Source organism: Oncorhynchus gorbuscha, linkage group LG03, assembly GCF_021184085.1.
Source record: "Oncorhynchus gorbuscha isolate QuinsamMale2020 ecotype Even-year linkage group LG03, OgorEven_v1.0, whole genome shotgun sequence".
Taxonomy (NCBI): Eukaryota; Metazoa; Chordata; class Actinopteri; order Salmoniformes; family Salmonidae; genus Oncorhynchus; species Oncorhynchus gorbuscha.
This window is the reverse complement of record NC_060175.1, coordinates 15,152,108-15,174,003: the sequence shown is the minus strand read 5'-3', so window position 1 is coordinate 15,174,003 and position 21,896 is coordinate 15,152,108. Positions and strand designations below refer to the sequence as shown.

Here is a 21,896-nt window from a genome sequence, read left to right as displayed (position 1 = left end):
TCTGTGGTTTAGTCACATGACACGGTCAGGAAGAAATTCAGACCGAGTGGTACTTGTCATACAGCTTTTTAGTTTTTCTGAGACGTTGTTTACAATCCACATTCGTTGGTGGGCGTAAGAAGGATATTTACAGAAACATTTGCTGCCCTCTGATATGGGTAAGATGTAATCCAATCGTTTTATATGGAGGAATTGTCCATTTTCAAAGATATCCGTAGATGGTTAGATAGGGTAGCTAACGTTAGCTAGCTCACCTAAGTGACATCGATATTCAAAGCGAGCAAACCTTCACGACACATCCTACGAGTTCATTATTAAGATAGTTATGCACATCAAGAGTGTAATTAACTAGTGATTTTTTTATGTTGTGAAGCTAACAGCTAGATAGCGACCAGAGTTGTTATAGCTAGCTGCTATGTGGATTTAGCTAGGTAAGTTACTAGCTTGTTGTTTGGCCTCCTTTCAGCGTCCTGGGATTGGTATTGAAATCTTCCCTGTCAATTTTCTCTTGCCATTTCCCATTTATTTCACTCCCTTTCCATGTAGAAGTCATTTATTAATTGTCTTAGCTACCTTTATAATTTTTGAAAGTATTGAAAGAATAGCTAGCTACGTACAAGGCAGCTAGGTAGCTAAAATACTTTTACTACTTAACGTAGATAGCTAACATTAGCTAGCTAGCAAAATACAACCATATTAGACCTTGCACAAAAACTTGGATTAGCTAGCAAGCTAGCTACCTATTCCCTAAAACAAACAATACCTAACAAATTTACTAGTCAGCATTTGAGTTTATTACATTTACATTTACATTTAAGTCATTTAGCAGACGCTCTTATCCAGAGCGACTTACAAATTGGTGCATTCACCTTATGACATCCAGTGGAACAGCCACTTTACAATAGTGCATCTACATATTTTAAGGGGGGGGTGAGAAGGATTACTTTATCCTATCCTAGGTATTCCTTAAAGAGGTGGGGTTTCAGGTGTCTCCGGAAGGTGGTGATTGATTCCGCTGTCCTGGCGTCGTGAGGGAGTTTGTTCCACCATTGGGGAGCCAGAGCAGCGAACAGTTTTGACTGGGCTGAGCGGGAACTGTACTTCCTCAGTGGTAGGGAGGCGAGCAGGCAGAGGTGGATGAACGCAGTGCCCTTATTTGGGTGTAGGGCCTGATCAGAGCCTGGAGGTACTGAGGTGCCGTTCCCCTCACAGCTCCGTAGGCAAGCACCATGGTCTTGTAGCGGATGCGAGCTTCAACTGGAAGCCAGTGGAGAGAGTGGAGGAGCGGGGTGACGTGAGAGAACTTGGGAAGGTTGAACACCAGACGGGCTGCGGCGTTCTGGATGAGTTGTAGGGGTTTAATGGCACAGGCAGGGAGCCCAGCCAACAGCGAGTTGCAGTAATCCAGACGGGAGATGACAAGTGCCTGGATTAGGACCTGTGCCGCTTCCTGTGTGAGGCAGGGTCGTACTCTGCGGATGTTGTAGAGCATGAACCTACAGGAACGGGCCACCGCCTTGATGTTAGTTGAGAACGACAGGGTGTTGTCCAGGATCACGCCAAGGTTCTTAGCGCTCTGGGAGGAGGACACAATGGAGTTGTCAACCGTGATGGCGAGATCATGGAACGGGCAGTCCTTCCCGGGAGGAAGAGCAGCTCCGTCTTGCCGAAGTTCAGCTTGAGGTGGTGATCCGTCATCCACACTGATATGTCTGCCAGACATGCAGAGATGCGATTCGCCACCTGGTCATCAGAAGGGGGAAAAGAGAAGATTAATTGTGTGTCGTCTGCATAGCAATGATAGGAGAGACCATGTGAGGTTATGACAGAGCCAAGTGACTTGGTGTATAGGGAGAATAGGAGAGGGCCTAGAACAGAGCCCTGGGGGACACCAGTGGTGAGAGCGCATGGTGAGGAGACAGATTCTCGCCACGCCACCTGGTAGGAGCGACCTGTCAGGTAGGACGCAATCCAAGCGTGGGCCACGCCGGAGATGCCCAACTCGGAGAGTTTATAAGAGCAGTAGCTAGCTGATTTATGTAATGTCAGATTTACTGTTTGCAGTTATGGAATTTGTGGTAGCTTCTGAGCTTGACTTAACTGACTGTGGTTGTTGGGTAGTTAAGAAACCAAGGGAAGAGTCATTGCCTTGAATCAAGCAATTAAGCAGGTTACAGTAGCTAGTAAATAAATGAGGTGAGGGGGACAGCCCTATTTTGAGACCATCTTGTTCTGGTCCCCGTGGGACCCATGGTCATTCCAAACATGTTATCAAACAGGCATTAACATTTAGTCTAAAGCATTTGGGTTATATTGCAATATCCTATACATTTGTCATTGTTTTCCTACATTACTTTCAATTCATGATCACTGCATTGATGATTAGCAGATATAGGATTTTTTTTAGACTGCTCCAACCTGCTTTAGGGCAATTCCATTGTAACAGATGCAGACTCGTGATTTTTTACTTCAAAATGTATACCAATCAAAAACGAATGATTGCAAAGTTAAACAAACCATACAACTCTATGCACCAGTATAATTGTGTTATTCTGTACCTGTACACAGCCAATGCGTAAATGGCACACCCAACTACCTCATCCCCATATTGTTACTTATCATCTTGATCTTTTGCACCCCAGTATCTCAACTTGCACATCATCTGCATGTCTATCACTCCAGTGTAAATGCTAAATTGTAATTATTTAGCCTCTATGGCCTATTTATTGCCTTACCTCCTTACTCTTCTACATTTGCACACACTGTACATAGATTTTTCTATTGTGTTATTGACTGTATGTTTGTGTGTTTCTTACTGTGTTGTTTTGTCGCACTGCTTTGCTTTATCTTGGCCAAGTCGCAGTTGTAAATGAGAACTTGTTCTCAACTGGCCTGCCTGCTTAAATAAAGGTAAAATATATATCTATTTTTTTACTTTGCAATGATTGTTTCTTGTTTCAGTGGTGTGGACAGTACCCATGCTATATTATTAGATATGAATTAACTTGTTGACACAGTTAGCAGATTGCAAGTTGACACTGGTTTTACATGGTTACGCCGTGCAGATGACCAAACTGGCCAACCCTCGATGACACGGCTACTTTAGGCTAAATCTGACAATTGCCTTAGAAAGTCGCATGTGCATGCATTTCAAATCAAATGTATTTGTCACATACACATGGTTAGCAGATGTTAATGCAAGTGTAGTGAAATGCTTGTGCTTCTAGTTCCGACAATGCAGTAATAACCAATGAGTAATCTAACCTAACAATTCCAAAACTACTACCTTATACACACACAAGTGTAAAGGGATGAAGAATATGTACATAAAGATATGAATGAGTGATGGTACAGGACGGCATAAGCAAGATGCAGTAGATGGTATCGAGTACAGTATATACAAATACATATGAGATGAATAATGTAGGGTATGTAAACATTATATTAACTAGCATTGTTTAAAGTGACCAGTGATATATTTTACATCAATTTCCATCATTAAAGTGGCTGGAGTTGAGTCAGTGTGTTGGCAGCAGCCACTCAATGTTAGTGGTGGCTGTTTAACAGTCTGATGGCCTTGAGATTGAAAAACAGCTTCTGTCTCTCGGTCCCTGCTTTGATGCACCTGTACTGACCTCGCCTTCTGGATGATAGCGGGGTGAACAGGCAATGGCTCGGGTTGTTGTTGTCCTTGATGATCTTTATGGCCTTCCTGTGACATCAGGGGGTGTAGGTGTCCTGGAGGGCAGGTAGTTTGCACCCGGTGATGCGTTGTGCAGACCTCACTACCCTCTGGAGTGCCCTACGGTTGTGGGCGGAGCAGTTGCCGTACCAGGCGGTGATCTAGCCCGACAGGATGCTCTTGATTGTGCATCTGTAGAAGTTTGTGTGCTTTTGGTGACGACAAATTTCTTTAGCCCCCTGAGGTTGAAGAGGCGCTGCTGCGCCTTCTTCACGATGCTGTCTGTGTGGGTGGACCAATTCAGTTTGTCTGTGATGTGTACGCCGAGGAACTACCTACATTTTAATTTCTTATTATGTAAAACAACAGGTTTCCTGAACCTAAATTAAATCTACTTGCTTGAATTATCTTGGCTCTGCTTTAGACACAACTCTGCTTAGTGAGTAAACAGAGGAGATGTTAGTAATCTAGCTAAAATACTTGAATAGCTTTTAGACTGCTCAACAACATTAGGCTACCTACATATGCTTACATAATCTAGGCTATAATGTCATCGATAATCCCAAATGGCATAGTTTTTTTTTTACAGGGAACACAGTCTGTAACTCAGTTACCTATGAACCCCTAGGTCTAACCGCTAACCATTGACACCAACCAGGGTCTGAAACTATCGCTTACTCATGATGTACCAGTTTATGTAATCTGGTAATCCAGGAGGGATTACATTTTTCCTGTCCTTCTGATTTAGCTGTTACCACCACATGGCTTCTCAACCAGTATCCCAGCTCTATTGTAGAACAACAACAAGGCAGTTGAATAGCCATATTTGTATGCCAAGGCTACTCTCTGTACAGCAAAATGCTCAATGTTAGCATTTTACTTCCTTGTTTTGCTTATGTCTCCATGGGTTTGTTATAGGGTTGTGCAGGAGTCTGTTTAAACATTCCATCGGGTACAGTAGGATGTAAACCAGGAAACTTGTACTATAGATAAACCCTTATGTAAACCAGGACACCTGTGCTATAGACGATCCCTTATGTAAACCAGGACACCTGCACTATAGCCGTGTTTCTTGTCTCTTAATGTTTACGTGATGTCACGTTTTCTTTCTTTGCAGTTCATGTCATAGCCAAAGCATGCTGCATTGTTAATGGCTGAACTATGAAGGCACAACTTCAAGTCACTGGTGAGTTTTGACCTTACTATTCATATTTTTCATTATGTGGCGGACCTCAGGAAGAAGCTGTCATCATGGCTTCAGATAATCGGGATTCTACTAATATCCTAAATGAAATAATAAGCCACTGACACCCGAAGCTGTAGAATGCGCTTTTTAATGGGACTGGCGGGTGCTTGTTCTCTATAGGCCTAGCTGATGGTACAGACTGTGAATTCATCAAGTATTTATGGAATAGATGGAATAGAATAACTTTATTTTCTTTTTCAGTGGTTGAAATATATATCAATAACATAGTAGGATGTACAGTAAACCAACTAGGCTAAAGAATCGTTCTAAACAGAGGTAGTGCTTAGGCTACAGTGGTGGGTCAATGAGGCAATGTGAACATGGATCTCACATTTCCGTTCTGTGGTTTATTTCTATGGCTAACTTCCGTGACTTATAACAGTGTTAACTAGAGTCTCTTACCATGACATGATTTGTGTATATTATGGCATGCAGTTCTGTCGGCCAAACTGAAGGAGAACAAAAAGAACTGGTTTGGCCCCAGTCCGTACGTGGAGGTGGCTGTGGACGACCAGTCGAAGAAGACAGAGAAATGCAGCAACACCCACACCCCCAAATGGAAGCAGTCACTCACAGTGTAAGTAGCTACTTTAATACCTATTTGCATTTCAAGTCAAATGTTATTTGTCACTTGCGCCGAATACAACAGGTGTGGACTTGACCGTGAAATGCTTAATTATGAGCCCTTTCCCAACAATGTAGTAAAAAGAGATTAGCTAACAAAATGGAAGTATTAACATAATAAAATAACAGTAATGAGGCTATATACAAGGAGTACCAGTACCGCGTCACTGTGCAGGGGGACAAGGTAGTTGAGGTAATATGTACATGTAGGTAGGGATAAAGTGACAAGGCAATGGGATACATAATAAACTGGTGTGTGTGTGTGTGTGTGTGTGTGTGTGTGTGTGTGTGTGTGTGTGTGTGTGTGGTGTCAATATGCATGCATGTCTTTATGTGTGAGCTTATGTAGTGTGTGGGTAGGGTCCAGTGAGTGTGTGTCTAGAGCCAGTGCAAGAATGTCAATGCAAAATAATATATACATAACACAATTCCAGAGGTCAATGCAGATAGTCCGGGTAGCCATTTAGATGAACTGTTCAGCAGTCTTAAGGCTTGGGGGTAGAAGCTGTTCAGGTCCCAACTTGGCGCTCTGGGACTTCTTGCCGTGCGGTAGCAGAGAGAACATACTTTGACTTGGCTGGCTGGAGTTTTTGACCATTTAAGGCCTACCTCTGACACCGCCTTCCTCTGACAAATTTATATTCGCATGTATATTCATTTTGCATATAGGCCTATAGTGCATTTCTCATTCATAGTCTTGGACTAATACGCATGTTCAGAGATTCTCCATGGAAAGTGTTTCTTAGTCTGTAGGTGTAATCCGTATCTGGAAAACTGGCCCACGGTGATCTCCTTATTGTTTATGTGGTTAACTCATTCCTTTATAATAGTGTAATTGTTTAGGCCGGTCACCAAGAATTGCATGTCGTCTCCTCGTCTATTGTTGTATAGCCTACTAAGTACAGTAGTGAAACCATAAACAAATGTTTTCCACCCTCTACACAGAATTGTCACACCTTTCAGTAAGCTCATTTTCCGGGTATGGAGTCATCAGACGCTGAAGGCAGACTTCCTATTGGGCGTGGCCACATTGGACATGAGTGAAACCCTCAAGTCCAATGATATGAAACGTGAGTTCATTCTCTTCTCCTGATGAGGCACGGAGCAGGTAGTATTAAATGTGATTATATGAAATCTCTGACTTTTTGATAGCGGAAAAGTGTATGACAAGATATACAAGAGCTTTGCAGTAAGTGGTTGTCAGATTTACAAATAGTCCTCTGAAATGTGGACACTTGCTCGTCGAACATCTCATTCCAAAAGCATGGTCATTGATATGGAGTTGGTTTCCACTGCTCCAGTGTCCAATGGCGGCGCGCTTTACACCACTCCAGCTGACGCTTGGCATTGTGCGTTGGTGATCTTAAGCTTGTGTGTGGCTGCTCAGCCATGGAAACCCATTTCATGAAGCTGCTGACAAACAGTTATTGTGCTGACGTTGTTTCCAGAGGAAGTTTGGAACTCTGTAGTAAGTTTTGCAACCGAGGACAGACTATTTTTCCACCCTTCAGCACTCGACGGTCCCATTCTGTGAGTTTGTGTAGCCTACCACTTCCGTTGTTGCTCCTAGACATTTCCAATTCATAATAACAGCACTTACAGTTGACCAGGGCAGCTCTAGCAGGGCAGAAATTTGAAGAACTGTCTTGTTGGAAACGTGGCATCCTATGACGGTGCCACTTTGAAAGTCACTGAGCTCTTCAGCGAGGCCATTCTACTGCCAATGTTTGTCTATGGAGATTGCATGACTGTGTGCTCGAATGTATACACCTGCCAGCAATAGGTGTGGCTGAAATGGCTTAATCCACTAATTTGATGGGGTGTCCACATACTTTTGTGTATGTTGTACTGTTACTCTAATCTTCAAGGGATAGTGAAATGTTGTTATTTCAACTTGAAGGAAGTTGAAGAAATAGTAGAAAAATAGCAGTGGCGATTTCGTAGTGGCTGCTAACTGAATATAGGTAAAACGAGTGTGTGATAGAAAAATTACGTATTTACCTGGTTTGTTTGATATTAATAGGACATTTCTGTTCTGTTTAATTCTGTGTTTCTGTAAAGAGATGCTTTCCACTCTATCTTCCTGCAGTTAGTCTGCTAGAGATGGTGATAAAAACCTAAACGCGGGAGTTCCATAGACAAGATGACGTGTGTTTGACCCGCGATAGAGAGCCTGGAAGAGTTTAGAACAATGCCTCATTGTCTCTTCTTCCTGGCATCTGGGAAAATAAGCCGGGTTGGGGGTAAAACACCATCCTGTGTAGATAACCAAGGTGGCTTGTGGGAGATGGAACCAGTCGGACTAAGCATTTTTCGGTCCTATATAGTATCAGTTTTTTTCAGTTAGGTTGCTCAGCTGTTGGGCTGACTGGTTTCATTATTGCAATAATTCATCAATATTGTTTAAAGATAATTGTTTGAAGAAATGACGGTCTCTCTCACTTGAATAGAATATTCCACAGGTGTCCCGCGCACTGACTTTGCTCCCAATTATCACCTTTAAGATACAGGTAGATAAGGTATACTTTATTAATCCATACTAGATATACTTTATTAATCCATACTAGATATACTTTATTAATCCATACTAGATATACTTTATTAATCCATACTATATATACTTCATTAATCCATACTAGGTATACTTTATTAATCCATACTAGATAGAAATGTGTCTTCTGCTTTTTTCCCAGTCCCTCTGATATAAATATATATTTATAAACTGGGTGGTTTGAACCATGAATGGTGATTGACTGACAGCTGTGGTATACCCAGGGTATGACACAACCATTTGTTTTTCCTGCTCTAATTATGTTGGTAACCAGTATATAATAGCAAAGTGGCACCTCAGGGGTTTGTGGCCAATATACCACGGCTAAGGTCTGTGTATGGGCACTCTGCTTTGCGTCGTGCTTGAGAACAGCCCTTAGCCGTGGTATGTTGGCCATATACCACACCCCCTCGGGTCTTGTTGCTTAAATATATATAAAATATATATATATGTAACACACACTAGGTTGTAGAGGCTGGACCAGAGGGTAGCCGCAGTACAGCGCCCAGTAAGCAGTTTATTGATAACGTTTCGATCTACACCAGGTCCTCAGCCTGTTTTTTTTTTGCAGTACTTCCTTAGCCCAGCACCTACGTTTCTTTAAGGATGTGCATTTGATCAAAGTTTTCTAAAGTTAAGAACTCCTCTCACCTAGGTTTTAATTGGACACGCATTGAAAAGAACTAACAACAACCAGGACACTCTGCCCTCCATGGAAGAGTTTAACACTCCTGCTCTAATCCACTACTTCATGTCTGCTATTCTTTGTGAGGCGGCTCTCGCCTCCGCTGGAATGAGAGGCGGCTCTCGCCTCCGCTGGAATGAGAGGCGGCTCTCGCCTCCGCTGGAATGAGAGGCGGCTCTCGCCTCCGCTGGAATGAGAGGCGGCTCTCGCCTCCGCTGGAATGAGAGGCGGCTCTCGCCTCCGCTGGAATGAGAGGCGGCTCTCGCCTCCGCTGGAATGAGAGGCGGCTCTCGCCTCCGCTGGAATGAGAGGCGGCTCTCGCCTCCGCTGGAATGAGAGGCGGCTCTCGCCTCCGCTGGAATGAGAGGCGGCTCTCGCCTCCGCTGGAATGAGAGGCGGCTCTCGCCTCCGCTGGAATGAGAGGCGGCTCTCGCCTCCGCTGGAATGAGAGGCGGCTCTCGCCTCCGCTGGAATGAGAGGCGGCTCTTGACTTGTAACTCAAGCATGTGAATGGGCTTACTTTGCCAATAGAATGAGTCCTTTCAGTCATGGTTTTACGTGCTGCCCATGTCACCCTCAAATATATATATTCATGAATTCCTGCACTACAATCAGGGGTCAAAGACACACAGAAGTGCACCTCATATGTAGGTGACCAAATATGCTACTGATTAAATAATAATATTCACTGAGTGTACAAATCATTGGGAACACCTGTTCTTTCGATGAGACTGACCAGGTGAAAGCTATGATCCCTTATTGATGTCACTTGTTAAATCCACTTCAATCAGAGAGGTTAAAGAAGGATCTTTAAATTCTAAAGACGAATTGAGACATGGATTGTGTGCCATTCAGAGGGTCAATGGGCAAGACAAAAGATTGAAGTGCCTTTGAACGGGATATGGTAATCGGTGCCAGGCGCACCAGTTTGTCACACTCCACCATTTCCCATGTTTATCAAGAATGGCCCACCACCCAAAGGATATGCAGCTAACTGGGAAGCATTGGAGTCAACATGGGCCAGCATCCCTGTAGAACGCTTTTGACACCTTGTAGAGTCTATGCCTCAACGAATTGAGGCTGGTCTGAGGGCAAAAGGGGGTGCAACTCAATATTAGGAAGGTGTTGCTAATGTTTGCTATACTCTGTATATGGTCAATACATGCATATCGTGCAGAGGCCATCGCTTTTCAGGAACACAAGTTATATTTCTGATATTAGACGGGATACATCAAGGCTAGAATTCAAGCTGATCCATCCATGTTTACACTCTTTGTTTATAAACTAGCATCTACACGTGTCTGTATGTCTGTCAGTCTCTGAGGTGGTGCAGATCTTACAGCTGTGTTCAGACCACGACAACACAGACGTGGTGGGAGACCTGTCCATCTGTCTGGATGGCGTGCAGGTGGACCCAGAGACCTTTGCTTCTGCAGAGAGGGACCATGGTGAGGATTAGGGATGGGCAGGGTAAAATGTTTGGTGTATACTATTGGTTATTCCAATTACAGTTTTTTTTTCAGAAGCAACTGAAAAGGACATTGTACATTTTACTACTGCACTTGACGTACTCCACAAGAAATAAGCACATTTTGTCAATGCTTATAAATATAACCTGCTAAATAGTTGCATTTGTACATTTTGAGTACAAACCTTTGAGTACTCAAGTAGTCGCGCCGATCCCAATTGAGGTTGATGTGATTAATACATTTCACTAGATTAATTGTATTCTGTTTGGGTTTGAATGCTTGTCTGCTAAATGACTTAAATGTATGTAAATGTAATGTTGATGGTTTTCTTTTTCAGCAGCTACTGCTCCCAACAGGGACGTGAGGCAGAACGAAGATGGAGGCAACAGGTATCATGTTTTAATAATACTATATTGTATGTCTTCTGTAAGTTCTGAGTGAACATTTGACTTTTGGGGGGGGGGGGTTTAGTGTGAGTCTGCAAAATACTTTAATGATATTACTCAGTCACACTAGCATATCTTCTGTCCATTGTGAATACTAGAGATGGGCACCGATATGTCAAGTTTAAAATCGAAGTTAATATATATATATTAATATATCGTTTTACAAAACATTGCAACTGTCTCGGCACTGGGATGTCCACTGGGATGTCCAGAGAACTGCTTACTGATCTTATCAAAGGACTTTAGGATCAATTATTGATCCTAAACAATGTACTTTCTTGGTAAGGCAGAAGGGGGTGGACATTTTTTATTTTTCATGATAACTCTTGACAGTATGTAAATACTGTATGTAAATGTTTTTTGATTAGATTTAGTTTTGTAGTGTCCTGTTTGCTGATGTCAGTGATGTGATCCTCCGGTATGTGTGTATTGTAAAATAAGAGTACTAGTGGGGGTAGCAGTAGTAGTAATGATGATGGTAGCAGTAGTAGTGGTAGCAGTAGTAGTAATGATGATGGTAGCAGTAGTAGTGGTAGCAGTAGTAGTAATGATGATGGTAGCAGTAGTAGTGGTAGCAGTAGTAGTAATGATGATGGTAGCAGTAGTAGTGGTAGCAGTAGTAGTAATGATGATGGTAGCAGTAGTAGTGGTAGCAGTAATGATGATGGTAGCAGTAGTAGTGGTAGCAGTAGTAGTAATGATGGTAGCAGTAGTAGTGGTAGCAGTAGTAGTAATGATGGTAGCAGTAGTAGTGGTAGCAGTAGTAGTAATGATGATGGTAGCAGTAGTAGTAGCAGTAGTAGTGGTAGTAATGATGGTAGCAGTAGTAGTAGTAGCAATGATGATGGTAGCAGTAGTAGCAGTAATGATGATGGTAGCAGTAGTAGTGGTAGTAGTAATGATGATGGTAGCAGTAGCAGTGGTAGCAGTAGCAGTTGTAGCAGTAGTAGTAATGATGATGGTAACAGTGGTAGTAGCAGTGGTAGCAGTAGTAGATAAAAACCTTTTGACCACCAAAAAGGAGGCATTACCTACAGCCAAAACGGCAAACAAAATGTAATTGACTATGTGCTGCATGCAGTTTATTTAGACTTTTGGTGATGTCATACCCGCCAGGTCCAGCAGAGACACGTCACCTTCCAGTGACTCTACAGAGGACTGGGTGATCATCCCCAATGGCCACGAGATCAACTGCACGGGGTCTCCCGCCCCATCCCCAGTGGGCTCCAAGTCCACACGCCCACCCAGACCTGCTCGTCCTCCTCCACCCACCCCTCGCAGACCAGCCGCCTCCCCAGGTGGGCACCACGCTAAGAAAGGCCCTAGACATACCCTAGCAATTCCATAATAATACAATACAAAATACCACAATACTATAGTAATACAATAGATAACCATAGAGGTTTCTGACAGAACTATTGAAATAAATTCATTTTGTGTGTTGGTGTGCTTATGCCAGGTCCATCTATTGCCTTCTCATGTAATGAAACGTTCATGTTTTCATTCCACTTACTATTCAAGCCATTTTGTGGAATTGAATGAAGTGCAGTCCAGATATGCTATTCAACACAGATATGCAGTCTAAAAGCATTCGCCTTATTTCGCATCTTCTCATTAGCATCTCCTACTAGCGACCACAGCTAACCTCTTCTTCGTCTATACCGTCTCCAACTAGCAACCGCAGCTAACTATTCTCCTCTGTCTCGTCGAACCTCCTCCAGCAGCTCCACCCCAAGACCATAGCTAACCTTTTCTCCTCCAGCGTCCTCTAGCAGCTCCACTCCCAGTGACGTGAGCGAGCCCCCGGCTTCAGACGGCTCCTCCTCAGACCCCCCTCCGGAGAACGGCGCAGAACCCCCACCCCCACAGGCAGCCAGCACCAGCGGCCCGGAAGCCATTGGGGCACCGCCAGCCGAAGGGCTACCCCAACTCGGCCCTGTCAGCAACGGCCCACTGCCACCGGGGTAAGTGGACTAGGCTCCTAACCAGATGTGTATCATGAGCAAGTAAAAAAGAATGCTCCCAATCAATCCGACAGCCCTGACCAGCCTGTCCATCGAAAATCTGTGCATGTGTTCATCTTCATATCCAATTGTATTTGTCACATGCGCCGAATACAACAAGTGGAGACTTTACTATGAAATGCTGATACGAGCCCTTTCCCCACAATGCAGTTAAAAAGTAAGAAAATGAACAATTAGATCAAAAGAAACTAGTAGCACAATAAAATAACAATAATGAAGCTTTATACAGGCTACATACAAGGAGTTCTGAGTCAGTGTACTGGGGTGTGAGGTAGTTGGTGATTGAATGAGGTAATATGTACATGGTTTGGTTAGGTCTTTAGCGTCATGTGTATTTAGGTAGGGGTTCTTTAGCGTCATGTATGTAGGTAGGGGGTCTTTAGCGTCATGTATGTAGGTAGGGGGTCTTTAGCGTCATGTATGTAGGTAGGGGTTCTTTAGCGTCATGTATGTAGGTAGGGGTTCTTTAGCGTCATGTGTGTAGGTAGGGGTTCTTTAGCGTCATGTATGTAGGTAGGGGTCTTTAGCGTCATGTATGTAGGTAGGGGTTCTTTAGCGTCATGTATGTAGGTAGGGGTTCTTTAGCGTCATGTATGTAGGTAGGGGGTCTTTAGCGTCATGTATGTAGGTAGGGGTCTTTAGCGTCATGTGTATATGTATGTAGGTAGGGGTCTTTAGCGTCATGTATGTAGGTAGGGGTTCTTTAGCGTCATGTATGTAGGTAGGGGTTCTTTAGCGTCATGTATGTAGGTAGGGGTCTTTAGCGTCATGTATGTAGGTAGGGGTTCTTTAGCGTCATGTATGTAGGTAGGGGTCTTTAGCGTCATGTATGTAGGTAGGGGTCTTTAGCGTCATGTATGTAGGTAGGGGTCTTTAGCGGCATGTATGTAGGTAGGGGGTCTTTAGCGGCATGTATGTAGGTAGGGGGTCTTTAGCGTCATGTGTATATGTAGGGGTTCTTTAGCGTCATGTATGTAGGTAGGGGTCTTTAGCGTCATGTATGTAGGTAGGGGTCTTTAGCGTCATGTATGTAGGTAGGGGGTCTTTAGCGTCATGTATGTAGGTAGGGGGTCTTTAGCGTCATGTATGTAGGTAGGGGGTCTTTAGCGTCATGTGTATATGTAGGGGTTCTTTAGCGTCATGTATGTAGGTAGGGGTTCTTTAGCGTCATGTATGTAGGTAGGGGTTCTTTAGCGTCATGTATGTAGGTAGGGGGTCTTTAGCGTCATGTATGTAGGTAGGGGGTCTTTAGCGTCATGTGTATATGTAGATAGGGGTTCTTTGGCGTCATTCATGGGTTTTAATGTGTGTGTGTAGTTGACTGTATGCCCTATATAGCCTTCTGTATGTACCCTGCAATATATCCCCATGCTGTATATCCTGCATCGTGCTAATGTGATCTTTAAGGTTGCAGTGTTTTCCCCTGTATGCGTTTAGCAGCGGTGCAACTGCCCAGTACTTAACGATTACAAGCTTAACCATAACACGATGCAGCCACCACTATGGTTGAAAATATGGAGAGTGGTACTCGGTGATGTTTTGGATTTGCCCCAAACATAACACTATGTATACAGGACAAAATGTTCATTGCTTTGATTCATCCTCAGTTTTCTCCCATCACAGCCATTAAATCCCTGAGCAGATCTACCTCTTAACCACTAATAGATGAGACTTGACAATTTATCACTCATTTTGCAGTCAGTAGAAAAATGTTCTTAGTCTAGTCGGCATTAGTCTGTTAGTCTAGTCGGCATTAGTCTGTTAGTCTAGTCGGCATTAGTCTGTTAGTCTAGGCGGCATTACATTTAAGTCTGTTAGTCTAGGCGGCATTACATTTAAGTCTGTTAGTCTAGGCGGCATTAGTCTGTTAGTCTAGGCGGCATTAGTCTGTTAGTCTAGGTAGATCATTGACAAGATCCTACCATGTAGTTCTGGGCTGATTCCGTACCGTTCTCATGATCATTGCAACTCCACGAGGTGAGATCTTGCATGGAGCCCCAGGCCGAGGGAGATTGACTGTTCTTTTGTGTTTCTTCCATTTGTGAATAATCGCACCAACTGTTTTCACCTTCTCACCAAGCTGCTTGGCGATGGTCTTGTAGCCCATTCCAGCCTTGTGTAGGTCTACAATCTTGTCCCTGACATCCTTGGAGAGCTCTTTGGTCTTGGCCATGGTGGAGAATTTGGAATCTGATTGATTGCTTCTGTGGACAGGTGTCTTTTATACAGGTAACAAGCTGAGATTAGAGCACACTCTTAAAGAGAGTGTGCTCCTAATCTCAGCTCGTTACCTGTATAAAAGACACCTGGGAGCCAGAAATCTTTCTGATTGAGAGGGGGTCAAATACTTATTTCCCTCATTTTAAAATGCAAATAAATGTATAACATTTTTGACATGGGTTTTTCTGGATATTTTTGTTGTTATTCTGTCTCTCACTGTTCAAGTAAACCTACCATTAAAATTATAGACAGATCTTTTTTCTTTTGTGGGCAAATGTACAAAATCATCAGGGGATCAAATACTTTTCCCCCCTCACTGTATACATACACATACCTATATAGATATACATACTTTTTAAAGAATATATCTTTATTATTCCCTGCAAACCCTACCACCCTTCCCCCAATTGGAGTAAACTAATAAACAATAACACTTAGGCTTCTACCTTCAGTTTATACATCTTTTACACATTTTACAGACACAATCTATTTTACAATAGTTCTATTTTGTTTGTTTTTAGTCCTTCTTCTATTTCTGATGTCCATCCAGTTTGATTTCTATTTGTAACTGTGCTATTTCACAACATTTCTGAATCTATATACATTTTACAGACTCCGTATGTTTTACATTGGTTATCTTGTTATTAGTCCCACCCTTCAGCTCCATTCAACCCCTCTCATCTATCTCTCAACATCATCCATTTTGGATTTATATTGGCCATATATTTTTCAACTGTGCCGTGATGCTTCACAAACGGATTGAACCTTTCTATTCTCATAGCTTCTACACATTGTAAATTGAAAATAAACAATTTTTGCTAAAATAATAATTATATTATTGATTGACTGGCTTTTCAAATCACCCAGTATTGCTATCTGCAACGTTAGTTCTAGGCAAATGTTGCAATTCTTCAGCCATTCCTGGACCTGTGACCAAAAACGAGCTCCATATGGACAATACCAAAATAAATTATCTAATGACTCTGCCTCCTCACAGCAGCATCTGCAGAGGTGGGAAGATTGTATCCCCTGTAATATATAACATTCTATTGGTTGCAAGAATTTTATATAGTAATTTAAATTGAACAATTCAAAGTTTTGAATACGGCGGCGTTGTTTTGCGTATCGATTCATAAACCATGCGGCATGGAATGGGTACATCGAAAATCTCTTCCCAACTATTTTGCAATTTATATGGCACAGCTGTCAGTTTTTTGGTCCTTAAATGAAATTGGTATATGTTTTTATTTATCACACTTCTTTAACCATTTATGTTCTTTAATACAATGCCGACATACAAGTTCCTTACTTTTTTCCCCTTCTTTACTTGCCTCTTCCATTTTTGTGGTAATGCTGCAGTTGGTTGTAATTTTGGGTAGAGCAGACATAGAGAGCAGACATTTCCATATGTCTGTGTTAGCTGTATGTGTGACAACTCCACCAGTCCTATTTATGATATCATTCACAACATTTTTTTATTTTTATCAATTAGTTTATTTGAGTTTAACCACAATATTTGTTGTATTATTTGTTCTGTCTTTTCAGGTGGATTAAACTGAAATTGCAACCAACATTCTGAGGCTTGTTTAAAAAATAATGATATTTTGGAGATTATTTCCTTTTCAAACAACAAAGTGAGCAGGTGTAATCTGAATAAAGGGAAAAGGCCCTTCTTGAACATAGGATGAGACATTCCTACCAATTTACTAGAGAACCAGTTTGGATTGAAGTATAACTGTTGTATGACTGAAGCCTTTAGTGAGAGGTCTAATGCTTTAATATTTAATCATTTCTGCCCTCCAAATTCATATTCGTTATATAAATAGGCCCTTTTAATTTTGTCTGGCTTGCCATTCCAATTAAAATTGAATATTTTTTGAACATATAATTTAAAAAGCAGGTCACTAGGTGTAGGCATAACCATAAGCAAATGGGTTCAACTGTGATATGACTAAAGAGTTAATCAGGGGGATTTTTCAAATAGACAGGTATTTTCCTTTCCATGGTAGCAAGAGCTTATCTATTTTTGCTAAATTTCTATACAAATTTACTGGAGTGAGCTCATTTCTTTCTTTTGGGATTTGGATACAGAGTATGTCCACATCTCCGTCAGACCATTTAATGGTAAACTACATGGTAATGCAAATTAGCATTTTTCTTTGTGGTTTTAATCCAGAGAGGATAGCAAAAGTATCTCGATCCTCTGAGGCCAAGATTCTAATTGTGGTTTAAAAGAAAACATTAATCATCAGCGTACAATGACACCTTAGTTTTTAAGCCACAGATTTCTAATCCCTTAATATTATTGTTTGATTTAATTTCAACAGCTAACATTTCAATGGCAATAATAAATAGATATGCCGATAGTGGACAACCTTGTTTTACTCCTCTAGATAGTTTAAAACTTTCTGAGATGTAACCATTATTTACAATTTTACACCTAGGTTTACAATACATACTTTTAACCCATTTTATAAGAGATTCCCCAAAATTAAAATATTTTAGGCATTTGTATATAAACTCCAGTTGTACTTTATCAAAAGCCTTTTCAAAATCAGCTATGAAAACCAGGCCTGGTGTCCCTGATATTTCATAGTATTCTATTGTTTCCAGTACTTCCAGTCTTATCTCCAATGTATCGTCCATGTAAAAAATCTGTTTGATTAGGATGAATAATATGACTTCCTTTTTAATTCTATGCGCCAAGCATTTTGCTAGGATTTTTGCATCGCAACACTGAAGTGTAAGAGGTCTCCATTTTTTTAAATGGACTGGATCTTCACATATACCATTTGGGTCCTGTTTCGGTAATAATGATATCAGACCTTCTTGTTGCGTGTCTGATAATCTACCATTTATATAGGAGTGGTTAAAACATGATAATAATGGTCCTCTGAGTATATCAACAATACATTTTGTGTACTTCAACTGGTATGCCATCCAGCCCTGGAGTTTTCCCATCCTTAAAGGCCCCAATTGCACCAAGAAGTTCCTCCTCTGTAATTTGGCCTTCACTTGAGTCTTTCTGTACAGTAATTAATTTTACATTATTATTAGGAGAAAAAAACATAATTTGTTTCAGTTAGTGGAGATGGAGGAGTCTGAAATGAAAACATATTCTTAAAGTACTTCCTCTTTCAAAATATAATTTGGTGAATCATGCGTGACTCCGTCATTTGTAACAATTTTTAATACATTTTTTTGGTAGCCTTTCTATATTGAAGATTGAAAAAGAATTTGGTGCATTTTCCCCCATGTTCCATCCAGTTCGCTTTATTTTTATAATATATTACACTGGGTCTTTCTTGAATAAGTTCCTCCATTTCTTTTAGTTTTTCCTCTAATTTATTCTGTTCCTCTATGGTACAGTTTTTGTTGCTATCTAACTGTACTGTTAGTCCTTCCATTTCCTTTGTTAATATAGACTCTTTTGCTCTAAATTGCTTTTGTTTTATAGATGAGTACTGAATTGCATGACCTCTAAAGGCACACTTAAGTGTCCCATACAATAAGGGGATCTGCTGTATCTATGTTATGTCTGAAAACGTCAGTTATAAATTCTTCTGTTCTAGTTCTAAACAATGTATCATCTAGTAGGCTTTGATTACATTTCCAAAATTCTCGCCCACGTGGAAATTCTTTAAGAGTAATATATATGCCAATTATGTGATGATCCGACCTCATTCGGTCCCCTATCAACACTTTTTAAACTTTTGGTGCCATAGAGAATGGTATAAGAAAGTAGTCAAGGCGACTAGCTTGATTAAGCCTCTGCCATGTATATCTCACTAGGTCAGGGTAGTTAAGTCTCCATATATCCACTAATTCCAATATATCCATGACATTCATGATTTCCTTAAGTGCCTGAGGGTGATAGTTTGTAGTGTGATTTCCTTAAGTGCCTGAGGGTGATAGTTTATAGTGTGATTTCCTTAAGTGCTTGAGGGTGATAGTTTGTAGTGTGATTTCCTTTCCGGTCCATAGAGGTATTAAAATCTCCCACAATAATAATAGAGTCTAGTGTTGCTTGTAGAGTTGATAGATTCTTATATATATTTTCAAAGAAGATTGGGTCATCATTATTTGGACCGTATAGGTTAATAAGCCATATCTGTTTATTGTCCAATAGCATGTTTAAAATAATCCATCTACCTTGAGGATCTGTTTGGACAATTTGCACATTTGGATCAAGATTACTGTCAATTAAAACCATCACTCCTTTGGAATTTCTTTGCCCATGGGAGAAATATATCCCCCCCAGTCCCTTTTCCACAAAACTTAATCTAAAATAGTTGAATGGGTTTCCTGTAAACAATAGATATTATATTCCTTCTCTTTTATCCAGGTAAATACTGATAGTCTTTTCGTATTATCTGCAAAGCCATTACAATTGTAAGTGGCTATACTTATTTCACCACTTACCAAAATGAGACACAACTTTCAATTCTATTTATCAAAAATATATGTTTGTAAATGTACCATTTTAAAAAGTAACATGATGATTGAGTGTCTATATAGCTGTACCTTGATATTTGCATTGCTACTAAGTAAACCTCCAATTGGTCCCCACTATTCCACCCTCTAAAAGCCCTCCTCATCCCGAGTCTAGGCAATGTTAGGCTGTTAGTCTAGTCGGCGTTAGTCTATGCACTGTTAGTCTAGTCGGCATTAGTCTGTTAGTCTCGGCAGTGTTAGTCTAGGCCATGTTAGTCTTGTCGGCATTAGTCTGTTAGTCTAGGCAGTGTTAGGCTAGTCGGCATTTGTCTGGTCGGCATTACTCTGTTATTCTAGGCAGTGTTCGTCTAGTCTGCATTAGTCTAGGCAGTGTTAGGCTAGTCGGCATAACTCTGTTAGTCTAGGCAGTGTTAGTCTAGGCAGTGTTAGTCTAGGCAGTGTTAGTCTAGGCAGTGTTAGTCTAGGCAGTGTTAGTCTAGGCAGTGTTAGTCTAGGCAGTGTTAGTCTAGGCAGTGTTAGTCTAGGCAGTGTTAGTCTAGGCAGTGTTAGTCTAGGCAGTGTTAGTCTAGGCAGTGTTAGTCTAGGCAGTGTTAGTCTAGGCAGTGTTAGTCTAGGCAGTGTTAGTCTAGGCAGTGTTAGTCTAGGCAGTGTTAGTCTAGGCAGTGTTAGTCTAGGCAGTGTTAGTCTAGGCAGTCTAGGCAGTTAGTCTAGGCAGTGTTAGTCTAGGCAGTGTTAGTCTAGGCAGTGTTAGTCTAGGCAGTGTTAGTCTAGGCAGTGTTAGTCTAGGCAGTGTTAGTCTAGGCAGTGTTAGTCTAGGCAGTGTTAGTCTAGTCTGCAGTGTTAGTCTAGGCAGTGTTCGTCTAGTCTGCATTAGTCTAGGCAGTGTTAGGCTAGTCGGCATAACTCTGTTAGTCTAGGCAGTGTTCGTCTAGTCTGCATTAGTCTAGGCAGTGTTAGTCTAGGCAGTGTTAGTCTAGGCAGTGTTAGTCTAGGCAGTGTTAGTCTAGGCAGTGTTAGTCTAGGCAGTGTTAGTCTAGGCAGTGTTAGTCTAGGCAGTGTTAGTCTAGGCAGTGTTAGTCTAGGCAGTGTTAGTCTAGGCAGTGTTAGTCTAGGCAGTGTTAGTCTAGGCAGTGTTAGTCTAGGCAGTGTTAGTCTAGGCAGTGTTAGTCTAGGCAGTGTTAGTCTAGGCAGTGTTAGTCTAGGCAGTGTTAGTCTAGGCAGTGTTAGTCTAGTCTGCATTAGTCTAGGCAGTGTTAGTCTAGTCTGCATTAGTCTAGGCAGTGTTAGTCTAGTCTGCATTAGTCTAGGCAGTGTTAGGCTAGTCGGCATAACTCTGTTAGTCTAGGCAGTGTTAGTCTAGGCAGTGTTAGTCTAGGCAGTGTTAGTCTAGGCAGTGTTAGTCTAGGCAGTGTTAGTCTAGGCAGCGTTAGTCTAGGCAGTGTTAGGCTAGTCTAGGCAGTGTTAGTCTAGGCAGTGTTAGTCTAGGCAGCGTTAGTCTAGGCAGTGTTAGGCTAGTCGGCATAACTCTGTTAGTCTAGGCAGTGTTAGTCTAGGCAGTGTTAGTCTAGGCAGTGTTAGTCTAGGCAGTGTTAGTCTAGGCAGTGTTAGTCTAGGCAGTGTTAGTCTAGGCAGTGTTAGTCTAGGCAGTGTTAGTCTAGGCAGTGTTAGTCTAGGCAGTGTTAGTCTAGGCAGTGTTAGTCTAGGCAGTGTTAGTCTAGGCAGTGTTAGTCTAGGCAGTGTTAGTCTAGTCAGTGTTAGTCTAGTGGTCTAGTGTTAGTCTAGGCAGTCTGTTAGTCTAGGCAGTGGTCTAGTCTGCGTTAGTCTAGGCAGTGTTAGGCTAGTCGGCATAACTCTGTTAGTCTAGGCAGTGTTAGTCTAGGCAGTGTTAGTCTAGGCAGTGTTAGTCTAGGCAGTGTTAGTCTAGGCAGTGTTAGTCTAGGCAGTGTTAGTCTAGGCAGTGTTAGTCTAGGCAGTGTTAGTCTAGGCAGTGTTAGTCTAGGCAGTGTTAGTCTAGGCAGTGTTAGTCTAGGCAGTGTTAGTCTAGGCAGTGTTAGTCTAGGCAGTGTTAGTCTAGGCAGTGTTAGTCTAGGCAGTGTTAGTCTAGTGGCAGTGTTAGTCTAGGCAGTGTTAGTCTAGGCAGTGTTAGTCTAGGCAGTGTTAGTCTAGGCAGGTCAGTGTTAGTCTAGGCAGTGTTAGTCTAGGCAGTGTTAGTCTAGGCAGTGTTAGTCTAGGCAGTCTGCAGTGTTAGTCTAGGCAGTGTTAGTCTAGTCTGCAGTGTTAGTCTAGGCAGTGTTAGGCAGTGTTAGTCTAGGCAGTGTTAGTCTGCATTAGTCTAGGCAGTGTTAGGCAGTGTTAGTAGGCAGTGGTCATAGTGTTAGTCTCTGTTAGTCTAGGCAGTGTTCGTCTAGTCTGCGTTAGTCTAGGCAGTGTTAGTCTAGGCAGTGTTAGTCTAGGCAGTGTTAGTCTAGGCAGTGTTAGTCTAGGCAGTGTTAGT

General features: G+C 41.9%; 1 protein-coding gene across 1 annotated transcript in view; it reads left to right on the top strand.

The window, feature by feature from the left end:
• Positions 1-21,896, top strand: part of LOC124026329 (E3 ubiquitin-protein ligase Itchy-like) — a 38,433-nt gene continuing 16,537 nt past the window's right edge. Inside the window, 8 exon segments of the mRNA XM_046339378.1 lie at positions 1-158; positions 4,800-4,868; positions 5,364-5,505; positions 6,498-6,622; positions 10,105-10,236; positions 10,595-10,646; positions 11,820-12,001; positions 12,466-12,667. Of these exon segments, the coding sequence (XP_046195334.1) occupies positions 4,844-4,868; positions 5,364-5,505; positions 6,498-6,622; positions 10,105-10,236; positions 10,595-10,646; positions 11,820-12,001; positions 12,466-12,667 (860 nt within the window). The 5' untranslated portion in view covers positions 1-158; positions 4,800-4,843.